The sequence below is a fragment of the Peromyscus maniculatus genome, chromosome 3 (assembly GCF_049852395.1).
Source record: "Peromyscus maniculatus bairdii isolate BWxNUB_F1_BW_parent chromosome 3, HU_Pman_BW_mat_3.1, whole genome shotgun sequence".
NCBI classification, from domain to species: domain Eukaryota; kingdom Metazoa; phylum Chordata; class Mammalia; order Rodentia; family Cricetidae; genus Peromyscus; species Peromyscus maniculatus.
Genome location: NC_134854.1, coordinates 4,343,491 through 4,367,489, shown reverse-complemented (window position 1 = coordinate 4,367,489; position 23,999 = coordinate 4,343,491). Strand labels below are relative to the sequence as shown.

At 39.5% G+C, this 23,999-nt stretch overlaps 2 protein-coding genes across 11 annotated transcripts in view; both read right to left on the bottom strand.

Annotated features, from left to right (window-relative positions):
• The window catches only part of Cadps2 (calcium dependent secretion activator 2), a 544,863-nt gene that overhangs the window by 341,687 nt on the left and 179,177 nt on the right, over positions 1-23,999 (bottom strand). The gene's annotated exons all lie outside the window — the stretch shown is intronic.
• On the bottom strand, positions 18,911-20,586 carry Rnf133 (ring finger protein 133). The gene has a single exon (XM_006988383.3). It carries the CDS (start codon positions 20,104-20,106, stop codon positions 18,961-18,963), a length of 1,146 nt encoding a protein of 381 aa, XP_006988445.2. The 5' UTR covers positions 20,107-20,586; the 3' UTR covers positions 18,911-18,960.

The following is a 23,999-nucleotide window of genomic DNA, read 5'->3' as shown; positions in this document are numbered from 1 at the left end:
TTAGCATGACCAGATCTTGGCTTATATATAAAACTTCCTTCTTCCTTTAAAGTATTTTTCACATTGCAACTACAATATTTAATTAGCTAGTGGATTCATATGTTTTAATCAATAAATCCCACAAAGTCAGTCATCTCACTGTCTGTAAGACCTAAGCATCAAGTCACACACAGAGCAAGCACTTATAAAATACCTATTGGATGAGCAAGCAAGCTTTGAATGAGTTGTTTGGAAGAGAAAGTGACTAGTGACCTAATTCTTCTATTCATTCTGTTGCATGCTTAAAATATATAAAGTCAGGAAGGTATACTGATTTAGTTTTATATGCATGCATACAATGGGAACAATATCGCAGAAGGAAAGAATCATGAGAAAAGATGTCACAAAAATTGAGAAAAGCCTAATATTGAGAGTAGGAGCCACAATTTGTGGGTGCAGAGCTACAAGACAAGTGGAAGACAGGTCCAGGATGCAACCCAATGCCAGAGGCACCAGAAAAAAAAAAAACACTGGAAAGGAGTAAACAAGTGAGACAGTGAAAGAATATTTGTGAACACCTGTCACTTTCATAATTCCTCCATTAACAAATCAATTAGATTTTCTATAATATGTTACAAGAAAAGTATAAGTCATGGAACTTATCCATTTGAATTGGAGATGAGAAAACATCCCAAAGGAAAGGAAGCAAAATTAGTATTGTCCAAGGGAGGCATGAGATTCATATTGCGAGCAAAGTAAAATTTGCAGTCTAATAATCAAATTTCCTACATCAAATGTTGTTTTTATAGGAGGAATTATATATAATTTTTATAAATAGCTTTTCATATACGATATGTCACACAGTTAAGATACTGTGTGACACTGATATGTCAAGTCTCATTAAAAGTCACATATCTTAATCCAACATTCTTTCACAACAAGAGGTATTATAGGCAGGCAAACTATGGCTACAGTCGAGGCTGGTCATAGAGCTGGTCTCTAGTCTTGGGGTTTCCTCATAACAGTTTTCTGCTCTACAACAAAAGATCACTTTTGAAATTCTGTCTGAGAAAGCTTAAAGGTACTTAGATGTATGCTACATGGGAACTAAGCATACTTTAAAAAATGCACTGATGGACAGGCATTGTCTCTCTAGAGATTTCTGACATGATTTCATTTAATTGACACAATCACTCTTTGTTTTCTAGATTATAATTTTCTTTTTCAGACTAAGTGGTTTAAACAGAGAAGTAGCCAGACTAAGGACATAGTACCTCTGGGAAAAAAGAATGGGGAATTTGGCCTATGGATTTAATGATAATACTATTTTAATTATTTTTCTTACACCTCCCCCCCATTGTATACCCAAGATGTTCTGCTGTGTACTGACCAACACCTGTGGAATTACCAATCAGCGATCTTCTTGTGGAAATTCCACACAAACCAATTCAGCATGGGTATGGGTGTTATCAACCTAACATTGGAGAGCTTTTAACATACCCTGTATGTTATGTTTCTCCACATTTTGGTGAAATTTAATTATACATGGCCCTCTTGAAATGCCACTCTTCCCATTCATCTGCCTGGCTCATATACCAAAGAGATAATTGAAATCTTGACAAAGTCGCAGGGAACTAATAACAAAATTGAACGCGATGACTCTAAGAAGCAATATCTTCAAAGGCCAAGTCTGCCTAGCTATCCAAATAAGATTTCAAATACACTTTTGTATAGAAGCATTTAATATGCGCAGTGTACTGATCTGAACTGCACACTGCTTCTTTTATTCAAAAGGATTTCATAATGACTAGAAAAACATTATCTTCTTGGCAAATCACTGTGGCTATCTATGAGATGGTTCCTGGGAAGGCTGCCAGCATATCTTCAGGCAGGAAGATGTTGAGAAAGTACACGAGTCCCACTTATAAGAGAGGCCTCTTCTCCTCAATAATGCCAAAGAAAACATTGTCTCGTGAGTTTCATAATTTGTAATGTCCTTGAAGAATCAAATTTAGAATGTTTTTTTCTTAACTATTTTTCAGATGCTATCAATTCATAAATTCTATAACAATAATGGTAAATTGAGTATCACAAAAAAAATCAAACAATTCTTATTTTTGCAGAATACAAATTATATTTGCATCTGGTCACTCTGAACAACCAAACGCAGTCAGAGGTTTCTTTGATAGCACTCTGTGGCTTCATTTTCTCCATTCCCTAACTAACCTCCTCTTGCGAGTTCTCTCTTCCATTGTCCTGACGAAGAAGGTATTTTCTGTTCCAAGAAAGGGAAACACTTGTTTGGTCCTCAATATCCTCTCTCTGTTCCTTTCTCAATAAATACATATCAAAGCAAATCATGTTCTGGGTATAGTCATCACTACTGTGACAATGACATGTATTTGCCTGGGACAAACAGGCACACAAATGGATCTACCTTGATAAACACTGAGATAGTCATCTCAAGAGAGTCTGTAGTCAAATCTCGACGCTAGCTTAGGGAGAAGACAGTGGTTTATATTAGGCAGTCAGGGTACTTTTTAATAAAGGAGATATGTATATATATATATATATATACACACACACACACATACACAGTATATATGTGTATATATATATATATATATATATATATATATATATATATATGAAAAAGAAGGAGACATTAGATATTAGCAGAGATTCTTTTTGAATCTGTGAATCCTAAAGGCTTGGAAACTACTGACAACCAACCCCATTCCTTATCAAATGTGAAGAAACCCTCTTGAAATTGACCACAAATAATCTCCTTTACTAAAAAAGCTACTGTAAATAAAAGATACATCTAGACATTTTTTAGGAACCTAGAAAAGAATTCATCTCAGAGGACCCTTCCCTAGAACTAAACTAAATCCCACATATTGAATCTAAAGCTCTTGGAACAAAACCTAAAGCCAAAATTTGTCAAAATCTTACCAAATTTTGCTGTAAGGACTAAGATGAGTCTCCATCCATACAAAGAAAGACACTACTTGATAAATATAAAGCTTAAAAAAATAAATTGAGCACTCCATCATGTTATCAATGTTAGGGAGTTGTTCCAAAGCTTCCTTCTAGTGTCAGTTGACAGTAAGTCCTTTAGTTTGCCTTCTCAGGTATTTTCCAACTTACTGATCAGCCTAAGACTTGCTCAGGCCAATGACAAATTTTTCTTGGCCTTCTAACTACTAAGACTGAAACATAAGAATATATCAAGACACTTGTTAGAAGCACAAACACAAAAGAATAGGTCACTGGACACTACCTGGTTTTCCAACTCGTGCGACAATACACAAGAATGGGGCTCTTAAAGGAGGAAAAGCCATGTGATCTCTGTGAAGTGAGGAGCAATAGTCTGCATTCTTTCCGTATTTAATCCAATGTCTCACGGCTTGATAGAAAGATTGAGCCATCTTGGGCTGGGCTACATTCTTTTGCAAGTTCTACCAAGAAAAGACTTTTGTGTTGTCTCCATTGTAATGGTATAGATTATTATTTGAAAAATTATTGTCATTAGTTTTAAATATAGAACATCTAGATTCCAATAATATAGTTTGCAGTAAGTTCTTAAGTTTTATTTCCCACAGTTAAATATGTCACCCCTCCTTCCATGTTAAAGCTGCAGTGTGTTCCAAACTTAACCATGCCATTCTGTTCATCTCACTTGCACTCTGGGCTACTCCGCTCACCAACTGGGAAGTAAAAACATAAAGCACATTGGAAGACCCGAGATTTTAAGATGTGGTATGAACCATAAGGGAGTGCAAAATCATGGTGTATCTGCTTCCTCATTGTTGGAATGGAGTGATAAAAATTTTCTCAGAATTATTTTTTTAGTATCAGATGAGCTAAAATGGATAAAAATAGTTGTCCCTGAATATTCCATTGAACTGCTCCTGGGATCCATCAGCAATGCTCAGACCTGCTACACTATTTGAATGTAACAATACACATTCACTTCTATACTACAAATCTTCTCCATTTGCAACACCTAATACAATGTAAATATAGTCATTGTTCTGTATTAAAAGATATTTGTAAGAACTCTTCATAGATTCAAAACAAGTGTAGTTTCCCCCTCCCAACATCTTTAAATCGTAGCTATTTGAATCCAGAGATGCAAACACACATCTGTGGAAGGAAAATGCTTCAGTGGTGTACATTCTTATGTGCAGTGATACTCAAAATGTGATCTGTGGTCCACACAGTCACTTGGACCACCATGAGTAAACAATTTAAAAACTTTACAGGTGATACAAGATCACCACAACATCCAAATCCACCAGTGTTTTATTATGAAAATGTTTAAATATATGGAAAAGCAGACAGAGTCGTTTTGAGCATACATACACCAACGATCTGGATTCTGCAAGCAACTCCTCACTCGACTTGTTGTTTTACAAATACCATTATCAGTTAAACTTTTTATTAGGGTAAGTCAAATATACGGTTTTCTATTGTAATATATTCCACAATTAATTGGAAAACCAATAAATATCGGCCATTTGCTTGAGATGCAATGTCTTAAAAAACTTCTGTTTTAGAAGACTAGAATACGAGGTTGACATGCGAAGCTGGAGAAAAAATTCTATAAGCCAAATCGTTGTATTTTCCACAGTATTACCACGACACCAGAGAGCACATTACTACCCTCTCAGACCCCAGGTTAATAAAATCCTGAAGATGGCAGGTTATTTGCACATCATAACCCAAGGACCTGCAGCTAAGGAATAAAGTCCCAAAATTCAAAATGAAAGAGAAAAAGTTTGATAAAGTAAGAGCAACCAGCCTGTTCAAGGGAAATGAATTCCAGACTCGATGACTAAAGGTCCCTAGTATGTTGTGCCTTTCAATCAATATCTGTTGAATGGCTTTTCCTGTTTATATCTTGTAGTTATTTATTTTTCCACCAGATGGCAACTATGTATGGAAAACAATATTTTCGTTTTTTAAACCTAGAATCTGATTTTCAAAACTATGAGGGACCTGGAAGTTGTAAATTCAATAACCTTTATAAAATTTAAATTACCTCTCTACAACACCACCACCACCAAACCACCACCACACTATCACCACCATCACCACCAACCCCTTCCCCCATAACCACCCTCCATTACCCTACCATCACCCCACAACCACCCCCAACAACACCACCACCATCACCACCAAAACCACCCCCCGCCATCACCCCTCCACCAAAACCCCCACCATTACCCTCACCACTAAAGCCACCACCACCCCATCACCAAAAACACCACCACCCCACCATTACTACCCCCCACCAAAACCACCACCATTACCCCTACCACCAAAGCCACTACCACCACCCATCACCACCCCATCACCAAAACCACCACCACCATGGAGATGGTATCCAAACATTTATCAAGCTCCTTAGAAAAAGTCAGATTTGCATGGTGAATAACCAGCGGTCAGGGCTAACTTTTCAAAAGCTGTTTTCAGGTGGCAACACTCTCTCTACAGCTAATATTTTCACCACTAATTTTAACTTCTGAAATAACAAAGAAACTGTAAATTTGCTCCAAGACCATGCTACATGTGTTTAATGGCAATTGACACACTCCTCTGGCTTCCAGAGTAAATATGCCTCAGGTGTCCCTAATGGGACAGGAAGATCTCCTCACCCTGCTGGCTCTTCATTGCACACAGTTGGGTTTGTGTGAATGGGATCGTTTATTTCTTTCAGGTCTGTTCTAGTTTGCTTTCTGTTGCTGTGATAAACACCATAACTAAAAGCAATTTAGGGAGGAATGGGTTTATTTGGCTTAGATTTCCAGGTCATAATCCATCATTGAAAAAGTTATGGCAGGGACTCAAGGAGGGGCAGACATGAGAATCATGGATAAATCCTGCTTTTATTGGCTTACTCCCATAGCTCAGGCTCAGCCAGCTTTGTCCTATTCAAGTACTAAGCAGGGCCAAACTTGCTTAGCTACCAAGATCAGATGAGATCAAGTGTGTTAAGAGTGAAATGGGTGGAGACTCAGCCATTAGCATTCTTATACAAGGAAGGACTGTCAGCCCAGAAGTGGTGCCACCCACAATGGGCTAGGTAGGTCCTTTCCACACCAATTAAAAATCAAGAAAATGGGGCTGGAGAGATGGCTCAGCAGTGAAGAGCACTGGCTGTTCTTGCAGAGGACCCAGGGTTTAATTTCTGGCACCCACATGGCAGTTTATAACTTTCTATAATTCAAGTCCTCTTCTGGCCCCCATTGGCACCACACACACTTGGTTCACAGACAGACATGTAGACAAAACACCCATAAATATACTATAGCGGCAACTGACAAGGCAATTCCACGTAGTTTATCTGGTAGTTAAAAGAGGTTTACTTCAGGGTAACTTACAACCAATAAAGGGGTCAGTTACAGGATCTGGGAGAGGTGAGGTACAGTCCAGCATGGTTCTCTGGAGAACTCTGACTTGGTCTGCAATCCAGCATCCAGGATCATGAGGAGCTAAGAGAGCTGACAAGTATGCATCTCGGGTTTTAAGGGTTCCTGTCGCAGCCACACCCCAGGAGCAGCTCATAGGCAAGTGTGGAAGTTACCTGCTGCCTCACTAGGGGCAATTCTTCAAGGTCAAAGTCGGAACAGCTACTCACTACACCATACTTTTTAAAAATTTTAAGAAAAAAGCCCTACAGATATTCCCACAGGCCATCTGATAGGGGCAATCCCCCAATTAAGACTCCCTCCAGATAACACTTGTTTGTGTTATATTGACAACTGAAGCTAAGTAGGAGATCCATTCAACTATTCATCTTCTTGGTAATACCTCTTTATAAAACCACAACTCTAGCTTCAGTTTCCTGTGATTGGTTTTCTTTCCAAAGAACTTACAATTCTCTAACATAACACATATTTTCTTCCCACTAGAAAGTGAGCCCCATGACAGCAATGACTACTGAGCTGGTAGCACAGAATTTTTCAACCAGTATTCACCGAATGGATCAATGAGCAACAAACTACATAGGTGAAATCTTGCGATCATGAAAGAGTAGTGATTAATTCCTGTTAGAGAAACGGTGCTGTCACTCATGCAGCTGAAGACACCACACACCTTCACCTGGCTACTTACACCCCCAATCATTCATTTTACACTTATTTTAACTGAACACCACCGGTATGTATGAAGCTAGGACCAGGGGGAAGTCTGCATGAGTCCCTTCTGAATGTCATCTTTGGCCCACTGTTTTAGTATTCACATATCTGTATGAGAGAGGATTCTGTGGATGGAACATTCATGAGGTAACTCTAAAAGGCTTATTTGGGCTCAAGGTTTCCTTAAGTCTCAGTCTATGGTCTCTTGGCTGTGTTGCTTTGAGCCTGTAGCAAGACAGAAAGAACATCATGGGAAGAAGTGACATGGAGAAAGTTGCTCATCCCATGACTGCCAGGAAAGTGAGTGAGTGAGAGAGAGAGAGAGAGAGAGAGAGAGAGAGAGAGAGAGAGAGAGAGAGAGAGAGAAAGAAAGAGGCTACCTGGTCCAACTGGCCTCCACTTCCTGAAGGTGACAGCACCCTCCAACAGTGCCATCAACTGGAGACAACTACGTATGAGTCTTTAGAAGGACATTTAAGATCCAAATTATGACATCTTTTGTTTTGTTTGTTTATTGAGACAGGGTTTCTTTGAGTAGCCCTGGTTGTCCTGGAACTCGCTCTGTAGACCAGGCTGGCCTCGAACTCAGAGATCAACTCTGCCTCTCAAGTGCTTGGATTAAAGGTGTGAGCCACCATGCATGGCTCCAAACCATACATCTTAAGAACCCAGTAATTGGAAACTATCCTCTTCTATTAGTGGCTGCATAGTTATGTGTAATGCTCCATTTTTGTTTTTCAGATATTTTCTATCATTCTGATTTGGAAATTTCAATCTGTCTAAAATCCATTAATTTCCCTCACAACTTCTTTAGTAGATGTGATAGTGGTGGTGAATAAAGGAACCAGCAATGTGAGCTGGAAGAAGCATTTATATGCATAAATCAGACCAATTGCACACTTGAAATGTGCTTAAATTCCTCTCAAAACTTAATGTACTAATAGCAACTGCTTTAATATTCATAATTGCTTTCACTTAATATTAGTTCTGATTACAAGTGTGTGATGTATTCTAGCTAAAAGGAATAGGTCCTCTGATTAGATGAGATTCTTAAAATTGAATGTGCATCAGAGTCAGTGGAAGACTCACTGAAAATGTCCAATGGATCCCCCAACATTTCTGACTGCATTTACCTAAGTGAAACCTAAGACAGGGTGCAGGTGATGCTGATTCCTGTTGCCATAGTGGGACTCACCATGGCTCTGAGGTGTTCACTGGGGACAGAAAATAAATGCAGGTGCCTTGATAGAGATGACACACATTCTTTTAGAAAAGATAATTCGTGTTTTTATTTTATTTTACAATACTATTCAGTTCTACATAATAGGCACAGATTCCCTTGTTCTCTCCCTTCCTGCCCTCCTCCCCTTCCCCCCAGCCCACCCCCCATTTCCACCTCCTCTAGGTCAAGGTCTCCCCCGAGGACTGGGATCGACCTAATAGACTCAGTCCAGGCAGGTCCAGTCCCCTCCTCCCAGATTGAGCCAAGCGTCCCTGCATAAGTCCCAGGTTTCAGACAGCCAACTCATGCAACGAGCCCAGGACCTGGCACCACTGCCTAGATGCCTCCCAAACAGATCAAGCCAATCGACTGCCTCACCTATTCAGAGGGCCTGATCCAGTTGGGGGCCCCTCAGCCTTTGGTTCAGAGTTCATGTGTTTCCCTTCATTTGGTTATTTGTCCCTGTGCTTTATCCAACCTTGGTTTCAACAATTCTCGCTCATATAAACCCTCCTCTTTCTCACTAATTAGACTGAGGTTTACAGACAAATGGATGGATCTAGAAAAAATCATCCTGAGTGAGGTAACCCAGACTCAGAAAGACAAATATGGTATGTACTCACTCATAGGAAGATGCTAGATGTGGAACAAGGATGACTGGACTGCTACTCACATCACCAGTGAAGCTACCTGGAAAACGGGACCCCAAGAAAGACATGGAGAAATGGATGAGATCTACATGAACAGCCTGGACATGAGTGGGAGCAATGAAGGGCGAGGGTCGAGGGAAAGCAAGCAGGAGATCCTAGCTGGATTAAGAACAGAGAGGGAGAACAAGGAATAGGAGACCATAGTAAATGAAGACCACATGAGAAAAGGAAGAAACAAAGAGCTAAAGAGGCCCACAGAAATCCACAAAGATACCCCCTCAAAAAGACTGCTGGCAATGGTTGAGAGACAGCCGGGACTGACCTACTCTGGTGATGGAATGGCCAAACGCCCTAATAGTTGTGCCATAAACCCCATCCAAGGACTGAGGAATCTGGATGCAGACATCTACGGCTAGGCCCCGGATAATTTGTGTTTTATGCCTGAACTTAAAACAGCCAATATCAAACAGCAAGAGAATTATGAAAATTGCTACCCTTTCAAACTTCATTGAGAAAGGCACCTCACACCAAAACCCACTGAGTAAATAACTGCTTTCCACAAAAGAGAGCAGCCAGCTTCTCGGTCAGCACTGCCAGTGCCTTTAGCTGGGGTTTTTCTTATGTGGCTCTATCCTTTAAGCTTTCAAAACTGCACTCATGCATAATAGTTTCTCCTTTACTTAAAATTTGCTAAAGTATCAAGTTAATTGTGTAGATGTTAAAACAATGAGCCATGCTACTATGCTAAATACAAGTACAGTTTTATCATGACACTGACTGCATCATCTGGGTACTCTCCCCATCTTGACATCCTGATCATGAGAACAGAGACACTAGCAGACTCTGTCATATGGGACTGTAATGCAGCTGCTGTGGTGGATCAAGTTCAAGACCTGCCTGGGTTACACTGATAGAACACTTGCCTAATATGCATGAAGGTATCTGGAAATTTAAAAAGAATAGGGTACTTAGTGCCAATCTTACAGTTATTGTGATGACTATGTGAGTTCCTACCTAAGAAATACATAATTGAATTATAGTTATTCCTTCACCATTCTTAGATTACTTGCCATCATCTAGGCTATAACATAGGTTTGAAATGTTGGCAGTCATGCACCATAACAAACAGGAATACTGTGTGGGAAGGTAGGCAAAATAACATAAGAATGTAACAGGAAAATCAACACAATATAAATGGAATTTGAGGGAAAATGAGTGAGTAAATCACAACTTACTACTTACCATGTATCAATCTTTGGCTGTTTCATTTTAACTAAAATGATTTTAATTAGTAGGCTAGAACTACATTTCCAGCTCTTCATTATCACTTAGAAATTCTATTGTTTTCTCAATTTGGCATTCTCAGAGTTTATATATAAACCACACATTGCACTATCTGTTAGTTTCCATTTTGGTGAATGTTACTGTTATAACCTAGAGGCACTCACTAGAAGAGGGAGGTCATCCCTGACTCTTCACTCTTCCTCAGCTACTCCTGACCCATCTCCACCTCTTCTGTACCATTGGTGTATTATTATATTGGTGATAAATAGAGGAAGAAAATTACAGGAAAATGCTGTAGATACTATTCTATATAAATAAAACACTGATGGCCAGTGACCAGACAGGAAGTATAGGTGGGACAAGGAGAGAGGAGAATTGGGGAAACAGGAAGAAGGAAGGAGAGGCACTGCAGCCACCACCAGGACAAGCAACATGTAAAGACGCCCGTAAGCCACCAGCCACGTAGCAAGGTATAGATTTATAGAAATGGGTTAATTTAAGATATAAAAACAGTTAGCAAGAAGCCTGTCATGGCCATACAGTTTATAAGTAATATAAGCATCTGAGTGATTATTTTATATGTGGATTGTGGGACAGCGGGGCTTGGTGGAACCTGGAGAGAAGCCCTCCAGCAACAAATGGCGCCCAACGGCTCAAATTTCCACCTTAAACCTGAGAATATTTAATAACCAATTCTAAACAGAGCCAAAACCAGGTTCCTGCTTCTTGTCTCATACGGGCAGCTAGACGCCGCAAAACACAGGTTTGAACACTGGCGGGTTCCTGGCGTGTGCGTTTGACCAGCAGTATGGGGGAAATGAGGCGTCTGCCAGCGGCACATTAAGCTGTGTGGTAGATTTAGTCTTTACTATTATTAAATATATATATATAAAAGGTTTCTGGGCTACATGCTGCTTTGATAAAAACTTAGACCCACTATTTCAGAGACTTGATGACTCACAGAACTGGCGGAAAATGCCATGTTGGTAAGCTGAAATGGGCGGAGCCAGCAGCCACAGCACCGTTTCAGTCTTAAAATACTGCAATTAAAAGTTTAAAGCAATAGATTCACAATATGTAGGCTTGAAAGAGACAAAAAAGATAAATTAATATAAAAAAGGCATGTAAAGATGAATATTACACAGACAATCTGGATTGTGTTGTCTTTGGGATTTTTAACTGCAAAAAAACATTTGATCGAAAAAGATGTTAAATTAAACCAATATGTATATTTTAAAGGTACCTTAACTTCAAAATTTGGATTTAAGGATATGTTGCTTTGGAAAAGAGGTTCTGCTTTTGTTTCCACAGAAAGCCAGAGGCTGTGGATTTGTTCCAGATTAAGATACATCAGGTTTCACCAGCCAAGACCCCCTGAAAGGTCTTCGATGACACCATGGCCCAGATGATCTAACATCCAGAGCGGTTTCAAGGCAATTGGTTCACACAATACAGCCTCACGGACTACCCCATAGGCCGAAAATTTTCTTTGCATCCCCATAAGATACAGCGCCCCCCTCCAGCAGGAAGTAGTAAGAGATGCTACGCCCAAATTCCCAAATATACCAAGCTGGCTTTAGAGGTGGAATTGGCTAACCCCCCCTCTAAACCCAGACATATTGCTTTAAAAAAAAAATGGTTAAGAGATTCTTGTGTCCCAAATCAGAAGAGCCCTCTGGTGTGGGACAGAGGAAAACCAATATTTTTATTTAAAACAGGTTGATTATAAATGTGATCTCTTTCTAAAAAAGAAAAGGGGATATGATATAGATATATAGGAGGATATAGAGATAATAAGATAAAAGGGTGGATTAATGAACCTACTTTTAAAGAACAACTTGTTTAAAATGTTTTACATTGGTATAGATTTTAGTTTATGTTTAAAATGTTTTACATTGGTATAAATTTTAGTTTATTGATACAAACTTGAAGTTAATTTTGTTATATTATATATATATATATATATATATATATATTTCTATTCTTGTTTGAGGTATTATGTTTATGTAACTCATTTAAAATTGTAATGTATAATTAAATATAGATTAATAATTAGTCATCTATGATAATCATATTTGTAGCCATGTTAGTTAAGTCTTCTAGGTATACATATATATATTTCAGATATAGGTAATCTTCAAACACTTCATAGACCTAGAGAATATGGCATTTAAATAACTTAGAATTCTGTTGACGCGAGACACAATTGCTCCTGGCTGCACCAATTTGATCCCGAGAGAATGTTGGGCTTCTAAGACATTTCCATTTGGAAGTTTGTCTTCTTGGCACAAAATGGCCTACTGGGCAAAGAACTGCCCTTGCCTTGATGGCTAACAGTAGGAATGCAATGCTGTCCTTTCTGGACAGCCAGGACACAAGGAAAGCAACCACTGTACTCTGCCAAGACAGGGTAATATGGTCTTTCAGAATTCCTGCTTCTAAAAATGGTCTGTCAGATACTCTAGGCCTGTAGCCACTTTGAATGCACCAACAATGCTGAGAAACATTAGGTAACTGTCCAGGCTGTCCAGGCTTGCATCCATCTACCATTTCTCAGGTACCATTATGTTCCTTCTCAGGTCTTTGATGTGGTTGAAGACTAGATAGTTGTAATTTCCTCAGTTATGATAAAAGATAAGTTAGATATAAAACCTTAAACTCACAAATATAAGAGAGATAGGACATCTTCTTTAATATTGTAACTGTAATTCTTGCTCGATAATTGTTTTGTTATATGCACTTTTACCATGTTAAAGTTAAAACCTTCCTTTTTTAAAAAAAGAAGAAAAGGGGAAGTGCTGTGGATATCACTCTATATAAATAAAACACTGATGGCCAGTGACCAGACAGGAAGTATAGGCGGGACAAGAAGAGAGGAGAATTGGGGAAACAGGAAGAAGGAAGGAGAGGCACTGCAGCCACCGCCAGGACAAGCAACATGTAAAGACGCCAGTAAGCCACCAGCCACGTGGCAAGGTATAGATTTATAGAAATCGGTTAATTTAAGATAAAAGAACAGTTAGCAAGAAGCCTGCCACGGCCATACAGTTTATAAGTGATATAAGCGTCTGAGTGATTATTTTATACGTAGATTGTGGGACTGTGGGGCTTGGTGGAACCTGGAGAGAAGCCCTCCAGCAACAGGAAAAGTTTTGAAATCAATTGCCTTGGTCATCAAAAAGGAATATGGAAAATTTGTACCAGCTAATAAGGAGCATGATATCTTGGAGGCAACTCATCCATTTGCCAGTTATTGCCTTAGCTCATACTTGAATGCAATTGTTTATTCCAATAGAATTTTCAATGTCCTGTCATATCAAGTCCTCAACCAAAACTGTATTGGACATTTGATCTTCTTTATGAAAACACTTGTTCCCGCTGTTCCCTCCTATAGAAAGATGTTATTACATTTTCAGTGTGTGTTTGTGTGTGTGTGTGTGTGTGTGTGTGTGTGTGTGTGTGTGTGTGCATAGAAACTACAGTGTGTATGAATATGCCTGAACCAGTGAGAGGAGAGGAGAGAGAGGGAAGAGAGAGAGACAAAGACAGTGAAGAGAGAGGAGAGGAGAGGAGAGGAGAGGAGAGGAGAGGAGAGGAGAGGAGAGGAGAGGAGAGGAGAGGAGAGGAGAGGAGAGGAGAGGAGAGGAGAGGAGAGGAGAGGAGAGGAGAGGAGAGAGAGAATATTAGAGAATGTGAATGTGTAACCTATAGGATACCTTTGTGGAGTAGGTTCTCTCCTCCTTCCAGGGTCCCAGGAATCAAACTTGGGCTATCAAACTTGATGGTATGAGCCTTTACCCACCGAATCATTTTGTTGGTACTGAGAATTATTTTTTCAAACCTGGAAGTACTTCTACTTCAAGTATTTTCAGAAGGCAGTTTTTGCTTCTCCAGGTGAAATGTATCTCTAATTTCCAGAAGTGTGTTTTATTTCTTTTCAGTGAGGCTTAACTCATTCTAAATTTACACTTTGATTCCTATATAAATACTTTTCATAAAGTGAAGTCAAGTCATCTTGAAGGAAATAAAACAGCCAAGGCTCTTCGTTATAGTCCTGTGCCTAGTTCTCAATCTAGTGTATAGCTGAAATCCCCTGAACAGCTTTATAAAGCCTGGGTCTGTGTCTTGGTCTAGAGATTTAAGTGCAGTAGGGACACTGAGCCTTTTAACTAATTCCAGATTATTCGGATATGCAGTCTAGGCTTAGAAGTACTGTACTACAGGAAATGAAGAAGGGGATCAAAAGGTTATTAATTTTTAATAGCAGCAAAGATCTTGTCAAAAGTAGATAATCAAGATCCACTACAACTCAAATAATAAGCTGCTGCTGTGGAACGGAAATATTAAAAGCGGCTACTTTGATTAAGAGTAAATGATACTATGAAAACGGTAAAGAGGAGGCATGCAGTGGCTTTACTTGGATAATAAAACTTGAAATTTGATTCTGTATCATGCTGGAAAAGAACAAGAGGCAGGGGAAGTGCTGGTGCCTGAGGGAGACCTTTGTTACAATGAGAGTCAGAAGCAAGCCTGAGGGAAAGAAAGGTGGGGATGTTGGGTCAAGCAGATTTTAAGAGGAAATTCTGAGAACAGTGTTCTAAGTTGGTAAGTTTTCAAAGACAACACAACTTGACATGTGGCAAAAACAATGCTGATGGGAGCTGGTGAGATGGCCCAGAGAGTATAGTACTTGTCATACAAACATGAGGACCTACATTCGCTCCCTGGCACCCATGTAAAAAAACAAAAACAAAAAACTGAACCATAGTCCTCGCCTATTATTCCAGCTGGGGAGGCAGAGACAGCAGAACCTTTGAGCCTGACGGGTGACCAGTCTGGCCAAATCAATGAGCTCTGGGTTCCGTGAGAGACCTTGTCTCACAAAGTAAGGTGGAAAGCAATTGAGAAAGGCACCTGACGTGAACCTCTGGCATCTGCATGCAGCCATACACATATGTGGCCACCTATCCCCAAGCAATCCCCGCCCCCGCAGACACATACACGCCACACCCAGAGCAGACAGCTGCTGCAATGGAGGTGAAATAACAGAACAGAACAGTTAGTAAATCCCAGTGTCCTTAGTGATCAACAAGGATGCACCTAAGCTGACTGGGCATACAGCGCCCTCTTGGCCTGCCAGAGGAGAGAGGTGTTGCAAGTTAGGTGTAACTGTGTAAATGAGATATCTGTAATGCCTATGTATAATGCCCCCTCCTAAAAAACCAAACCAATCCAAACCACTTTATTTAATGAAAGCCAGTTATGCTTTCAGATATTCCCATGGTAGCAAATGCAATAAATTCTAAACAGTAAGACAGAAACATTGTATCCACAGTAATTACAAAAGAAACAAATGCATTTTTAAAATTCCCAGAGGTGCTTATTGGTGAAGAATGACACAGGAGGAGGACATCTCTGTTATAATGACTGAGTCTCAGAAACAACAAGGGAAGACTTCCCCTTTGCCTCTCTCAGTTCCCCAGACTTTGATATTCTTCTTCTTGGTTCCTTCTGTTGTTTCAATAACCAGATGTCTGGAAAGAGAGCACTTTAAATATACAGTGTGCTCATCAGGCTAGCCAGATCCCTGGCTCACTAGACCTTATGAAGGGCTCCCGCTACTTCAAATAGCTATCGACCAGCATTTTTTTTTAGTATCATTACCATTTTACAGCAGGACAAAAAGATGTTATTATTACAGTTTATGTTTAATGAGTCAGTCAGGCAATAACAGGTAAAAATATACTAGAATATTTTTCACTTCAGGAAAATATTAAACAATTTGTCCCACTAATGATGAGAAGATAAATTTAATTTTTATTAAAAAAAAAAAACATCCTACTGATCATAGGGTGTGGGGGCAGGAAACAAAGCACTGACTACTGAAGAATACTAAAACCTATAAAAAAGTATCAAAAGTAAACTCATTATGGTATTGGCATTGTGCCAAAATATCATACATTCCAGTTCCATATTATCAAGCAAAATATTTTTGCATTATTGGATCCAATACAAAATGGCATTGCCTATATAGTGCAGGTAAAAATTCAACTACAACCAATATCTGCCATCATAATAAATATCTAACAGAGCAGAGCTAATTCCAGTTCCTCATTACTAAACCCACAAATAAAATCAACCTGGAATAAAAGTGCTTGATTTTTTTTTTTTTTACAACGAATCATTAGAAGGGCAGGACTGAAGCTGCTATTTTGTTTTGACATAAGAGAGCAGCTTTATAGAACACGTAGTATCATTGTCTGATACACAGAGGCACTCAGTGCCCACAGTTTCCAAGTTCACAGACCTCACCCTCCTTTCCCATCTCTAATACAAACTCCAACCAGCCTTAAAAGAATTCACTGAAAATGCTTGAATCCCAAGAAATATACTGTTAAGTGCTCACTATCCATACTAGCAAAAAATATCTTTTACGTAAGTGAACCACGGTAATCCCCCCCCCACCCCCACCCGAGGCAGGGTTTCTCTGTGTAGCTTTGTGCCTTTCCTGGATCTCGCTCTGTAGCCCAGGCTGGCCTCGAACTCACAGAGATCCGCCTGGCGCTACCTCCCGAGTGCTGGGATTAAAGGTGTGTGCCACCACTGCCCGGCCCATGGTAATTTCTTAAACTCAGGAGTTAAGTCTAAGCTTGACAGTGATGGACAAAAGGAAGGAAAAAAGAAGAAAAGAGAAGCCAAGAGGCTACGGAGGAGGAAAAGGAGAACACAGTGGCATTTGAGAGGAAGGGATAAGTAAGTTCATCATGTGTTATGCCTATTACAAAGAAGGACCTCATGTACATTTGCAAGGAACTCTAATGATCCTAGAACTTTAGGTTTAGAAAATATGACAAAATGCCACAGTACCACATATACACATTTCAAGTTTCTTTTGTTTCTGTTTTTTTTTTAATTTATTTTTATTTTTATTTTTTTTTTTAGTGGTACTGTTTGTGATGTTGGAAATGGAACCCAAGGCCTTCAAAGCCTTGGCCAAGTACTCTGGAGCGTACCGACCCCACATCTCCAGAGGTTCAGTGAAAATCACTGAAGCTAATCCATAAGCCCAGCTCCCAGCGGCCACCATACAGTCTAAGGATGACAGTTTATCTATTCAGTATTTAATCATCCAAGAAGAGTTCCTGTAGAGTCCTCTGAGTTCTTCTCTCTCACTGACACTAGGTACTGTAAGGAATAACTTCACTGTCCTAAGAAAAAAATGAAAACATTGGAAGTGTTTCACTTCCTGTTTTCAGTTCCTGCTAAATCCTTCAGTAAACCTGGTACTCTGTATGATTGGCAGTCAAACCTTCTCAGGGTCAGGAACACAAAGGCCTATATGTAACAGGAAGATGTGACCTCACCCTGGCATCTGCCCAAGTGTTGCTGTATCTTGGCTCTCCTGGCCCTGCATGAATGCCCTTCCTCTTTTAATGGTCTCTGTTGGGTTGTGTTTGCAGCCAAGTTCTGCAAGGAACAATTCACAGAATTTATACTCACTAGGTCTCTTTAGCTCTGCCCAATAATTCATACTCCAGTATTAGCCTAAGAGAGTTTAAAGACTCACTGAAATTGTGCTAAACTACTATGCAAGGCAAGGCATTATAATGAATTCTCAACTAAAATTAAAATTTACTATTTTTGTCAATGTGACTTTGGAAATAAAATTTCAGAATCAGTTTTCCATTATTTGTTACAATGGGAATAAACAGCTTAGTTTATCAGATTGAAATATATTATGAAAAATATCTATACTTTCAAATTCCTAAGCTTACTTATTCATCCAAAAACCCTTGAGTGCCATACACTGTACAGACTAAATACAGTGAGCACAACTAACATGAGCCCAATATGTCAGAACCATCACTCTACACTGAGCTACATTCTTCTAAATAATCTGGCATGTTTTAAACATTTTTATTAAGGACAAAAAAAGAAAAAATCTAATTGGGGTGAGGACTGAAACCCCTGGAAATTAAATATGACAGGACAAAACATCACAGAAGTTATATAACTTTATTCAACAAATCATGATCATATATTATTCGTAAGTAATATTAAGCACTAAAATATGTACTTTTCTTAAAGAGTTTTAGTACTTTATTTCTAAAGATTTTCTTGTTATGCAGATAACTGTTATATAAAACTTATTAACTGCTTGAACAGAACTCTTGATCAAGGATAAACAAAAGAATTCCGTATAACAAATTTTCATTTCAAAGAATGAAAAAAGCACGGCAACATAATGACATCAAATTACTATAGTATAATATAATTGACTTTTACCATTGCTACAACGTAAAAGATAACTGATGATTTCTTACCAGAAAAGTGCAAAAAATATATTAACAACTCTCTTACCAAAATAAAGCCAGGTATAAACACACAAACATAATTTAGGGGGGAAGTTGGACTCTGGTTTTAACACAGGTTAACTAGAAATAAACATGGGCACAGTCACAAGAATAACACATTGCCAAAAAGTTAAAATTAGCAGAGGTAAAAAGCCATAAAATCCTGCCAGGTTTTCTTTCCCCTGTATTTGAAGCTTGACAGTGGATTTGGAAAATTAGCGGAGTGGCAGAAAATGACACACATGCACACACAAAAAAAGCACACTTCAAGCAAACTGCTTGTCAGTATGAGGATCTGACTTGACCAACAGGTTTAATCCACTTGCTCAAAGGTCATGCTGTCCAGGTGAAGGATGGCCAGTTTCCTCGGCTGCAGGAGGCTGGCTATCAGAGTCTGCAGAAGTAGGGTGCTCCCGGACATGGGTCACTTTTCCTGAAGTTCCTGCAGGAGGAAGTTCATTATTTGTCTCTTCTTCCATAGGTGGAAAGGTTTCAGGCAGCTCACTTGCCATCAGAACTTGCAGAGAATCCGTTCCATCCTCAATGTCCATTTGAATCCCCAGAGCTTTCAGAATGTCACATTTGCACATGGGGCAAGTGCCATGGGCTAGGATCCAGGGGTCGATGCAATTCTTGTGGAAAAAATGTTTACACGTGAGAAAACGAACTGTATCATTAGGCTTATAGTGTTCAAAGCAGATGACGCAGCTATCCGCATTCGGATTTACTTCCTCATCGCCCTCTTTTAATACTCGAACTTGCAGCTGGCCAAAAGCTTTCTTGAGCTCTCTTGTTAATCGCTTCCATCTCCTGGTCTCAATCCTTGCAACCCAGAGTCTCCGAATATGATAAAAGGCGAAATACGCTAAAGTAGCGGTTGTCACGATCATAAAGGAGACAAAATAGTGATTCAGCCAGATAATATGCTTTCTCCCCACCTCAACCACGACTGTAACCAGAACCCCCTTCCGAATTAAATGCAAAATTTCCATGCCTTTTAAGTTACCAATCATAACTACGATGGTGTCTTCAAATGCCTGGTGAGACATGGGGAAAACCTGGTTGCCAGTACCTGGAAAGTTATAGATTATCACTCCTTTGGCTCCATTCTCAGAAGCCACCTTAATTTTCTGTGTGAAAGTGCAACCTCCTCGTTCAATGAGTGCAATCCAGGGCTCGTTGTTCTGCGGCCGGATGAAACCGGTGTTGGGATCACAAGCATTCTGAGTTTTTCCCTCTGGTGGCACAACGACTCCTGCTACTTTCTTCAAGTTGGAACTTCTTCCGAAGACCCCGGTCTCCCCTAGCTCTGACAACATGCGGTTCCCCACGTGAAATGAGATGTTCATGTAAGCAGTCCAAACCGCACTTGCTGTGCAGCACTTCTGACCGAGGAGCCAAATCAAACTGAATTTCAGAAGCCAGAAAGATGCGGCGCTGTTTTGCCAAGTGCCGGTGTGAAGGGGATTCATCTCTGTCTTTCACCAATGACTTTAAGAGCCAACCCAACCAAAGCGTGTGGCTGCCACATCTGTTGACAATCAATTCAAAATGAGGAAGGAAAAAATATCTTCTGGGTGAAAACAAGATCCGCCGTCTTCCAACATGTTTCAGCAAGAGATTTCGAAAGATGTCCTGAGTTTCAGATGTTTTATTAGAGAGAAAAACTTTAGATAGTAAAGAAATCCCTGTCTCACCACTGTAACTTTAGAAACTGCTTGCTGTTGTTGCATGAGGTGATTGTGACATAAAAGACCAAGCAGCCAATTAGGTAAGAGCTCAGAGCACACTGTACATGTACTGGCTTAAATGTTTCCACTGTGGCTATAGGTAGTTTGGGTGTGCTTATAAGATGATTCAATCATTGAGCCATAAAAAAATGGTTGTAGGTAGCACATTAAACTTAAAAAAAAATTCTGCAGCTGACTCTTTGTAAAAACCTCAAAGCATATGTAAGAATACTCTACAATTGTCACATTAATAAACATTTCTGACAAAATTAAGTTTGAAATTTACATAGAATAACAAATTAGGACTGTGACCAAATGAGCATAAAAATCAGTGAGATCTATAACACGAACTTTATATATTTGGTCACTGTCAATTTCTTCTAAACATGCAAATAAATGATATAGGATTTCTGAGATATTTATTGCTTTTGCCTTGTTTTAATCTTTTAAAGCAGTGATTCTCAATCTGTGGGTTGTGGCCCCTTTGGCAAACCTTTAGCTCCAAAAATATTTACATTACAATTTGTAGCAGTAGCAAAATTACAGTTATGAGGTAACAATGAAAGTAATTTTATGGTTGGGGGTCACTACAACATGAGGAACTGTATTAACGGGTGGCAGCATCAGGAAGGTTGAGAACCACTGTTAGAGTACAGAATCCGGCTAAATCTCCTTTTCTCACACCTACACAGACAGCCCAGCAGCACACACAGGTATTAAGAATAAATATAAAAAACTCAACATATACAGAGGCTTATTTCTTTGCTGACCTTGATGGCTGTTACCAATCTAGCCAAACTCTGAATGAAGAGAAGGAAGAATGAAAGACTAAAAATTAAGCATAGCTGTATAATCCAAGCATGGCTATTTTTAAAATGTAACTTGATTTAAAAAATATCAAAAAGTTAACCAATGACAGCAACAATGGTTGCAGGTCATAAAGAGATGATGCTAACAAAATTTTTGACTAAACTTAATATCTCTCTTAGAAGATCATATATATCCTGCCTGCTCTGCTTCCATTATTACTACCTTTAGTCAATGGCTGTCGATAACTTTACATCTAAAGAATCAACATACATGGGCAGTGACAAATGTTGCTATCTATATTCTCAGGTAGGTAGCCATATGTTTCTACTATCCTAGCTAGAAAGCCAAAGCTAAGGACTTTTGCCTTGAACAAACATTTTGGGCCTCTATATGCAGGGTTCAAAAACAAGCCATTTTAAACTGGACTCACCAGGACTAAGAAAACTGATTTTTTTTTTTTTTTGGTTTTTTCGAGACAGAGTTTCTCTGCATAGTTTTGCGCCTTTCCTGGAGCTCACTTGGTAGCCCAGGCTGGCCTCGAACTCACAGCGATCCGCCTGGCTCTGCCTCCCGAGTGCTGGGATTAAAGGCGTGCGCCACCACCGCCCGGCTTTTTTTTTTTTTTTTAAATAATTTATGAAGTAACAACTTGAGACAGGAATGAAGAAAGTTCTACATGCAAAACAAAAATTAGTACATAAGGTGTTGGTCAGGGAGGCTCCACAGTGGTTCTCAACCTTCCTAATGCTGCCACTCTTTAATACAGATTTTCATGTGGTGGTGGTGACCCCCATCCATAAAATAGTTTTGTTTTGCTACTTCATAACTGTAATTTTGATACTTTTGTGAATTATAATTTAAATATTTTTAGAGCTAGAGGCTTGCCAAAAGAGTCACAACCTACAGGTTGAGAACCACTGCTCCGGGAGGCTTCCAAAGCAATATAGGTTCTTGGCTGCCTGCTAGAATTAGACAAGACCTTATTGCTGCTAACAGCACATACCTTGGATGCATGGTACAGAGAAATCAAGCTGGAAGCTCCCTCTCTGCAGCTAGCTTTGAGTACTGGAAGATGCTATGTAGGCTGCTGGGAGAGAGGGGACATCAATGATCTTCCCTAGTCGTGAATCCTATGATCTACAAAACCAACCTGCCAGGCAAGATGCACCTATATGTCCAATAGTAGCACCATTGCCGGTGAGCAACAGCATCAATTAGATTTGACACCCACTACATGGGAGGTAATCCATGTCTGGTACTATAAACCCGGTCAAGAACACATGGCTAGGGACAGGAGAAGGAACTGCATATGGCCAGCTGATCCTGTTCAACTGTGATCTGAGTATTGTTTATATCCAGAGACATCTGCTACCCTCAGTCTTCATCAGAGAAGCCTATTTTGTAGTGAACAGTGGTTCATACAGAGATTCCTGGCTACAAAGAGTGTTGAATTCAGTGTCCATCCTTGAACAAGGCATTTATGCCAGTCTAGAAGAGGAGGCAAAAAGAACATAAAAGCTGGAAGACTGGGAGAAAGACCTCAAAATACTATATCTCTTGAACATGACAATGATGAGCTCACAGAGGTTGTGTGGATGTCACTACTGAATCTACACAAGAATGGTCACATCAACAGTCAGGCATAGTTGGAGGAGACCAAAAGATTCTATTCCCCAGTACAGAACTTTTTCTTACTGATGGACTCAGAGGGAAGGGGAAACACTGCCTTCAGTTGTAAACCCACTGATGACTGAACCAGACTGAAGTGAGTGGTTCTTATCCAGCATTCAACCAGACAGGCCTGGCTAAACTGTATGGGTCATAACTTAGAAGGGACTAGTAGTGATGAGGGGTGCAGACTGATAGGATGAGGAGGAGATAAGGGTGTCTGGGATAGATTAATCAGAATACACTGTCTATATGTTTGAAACTGTCAATTAACAAAATTAATCAATTAAAATGTTCAAATGAGAAGCATAAATCAGAAAGACTATTAGTGTGGAACTTTTAGTCCACAATGGTTGGATTTTCTCTTGTAGAAGCAATTACTGACTCATTTCCAAACAGCTCCTTGGGAAAGGAGAAGTAAGCAGTATGTAGACTTGTAAAGACCCTACCACATGCTATCTACATTGAACACTAAAAGGTAAGAGAGACTTTCACCAAAACCACAAACCCTCATCTTTCAGCTTTTTAGCACTACATAGGCGTTTATCCACTCACCAGAAATGAGGTTGAAAAATGAGTCAGATATAGTATTGGATGGAAAATGAACAAAATGTTTAGCTCTGCTCTGTGGTCCAAGGCCATACAGATGCTCACTACCGTTTGAGAAGCCAACGGCAGCCCCTAAGAGATACTTTTAGAAGAAACTCAAGTCACCATGGCTGTTTCACTATGCTAGGATTTAAAGATCTCCAGCAAGCAGGTCAACTTTTGCAGTACTGCTCTAAATGATGCCTAAAATACTTTAAAACTTTTATGTATACAACACATCCTATCCTCTAAAATAATTAGAATGAAGAACCCATTCAACCCATAGCTTTGGAAACCAGATTTCCTGGGTATTAATAAAACTAATTAACCATGGCAATTTAAATCCAAATCTAATTCTATACCTTTAGGATTTAGTGAAGCTAGGATGTAAACTGTTAGGTGAAGTATTAAAACAAAGCCCCCAAATAAATCTGTTAAAAAGGAAACTTAAAACAGTAGCCCAGCAATTCTCCCACTACATCAATGGCATAAGCCCAGCAATCTGAAGATCAGGATAAGTATTATTCTTCAACATGTACCTATTTCCTTATTTGGAGAAACACAACATT

Bases quoted from the DNA above. Each gene is read 5' to 3' on its own strand.
- Rnf133 (XM_006988383.3), bottom strand. From the start codon at position 20,106: ATGAATCCCCTTCACACCGGCACTTGGCAAAACAGCGCCGCATCTTTC.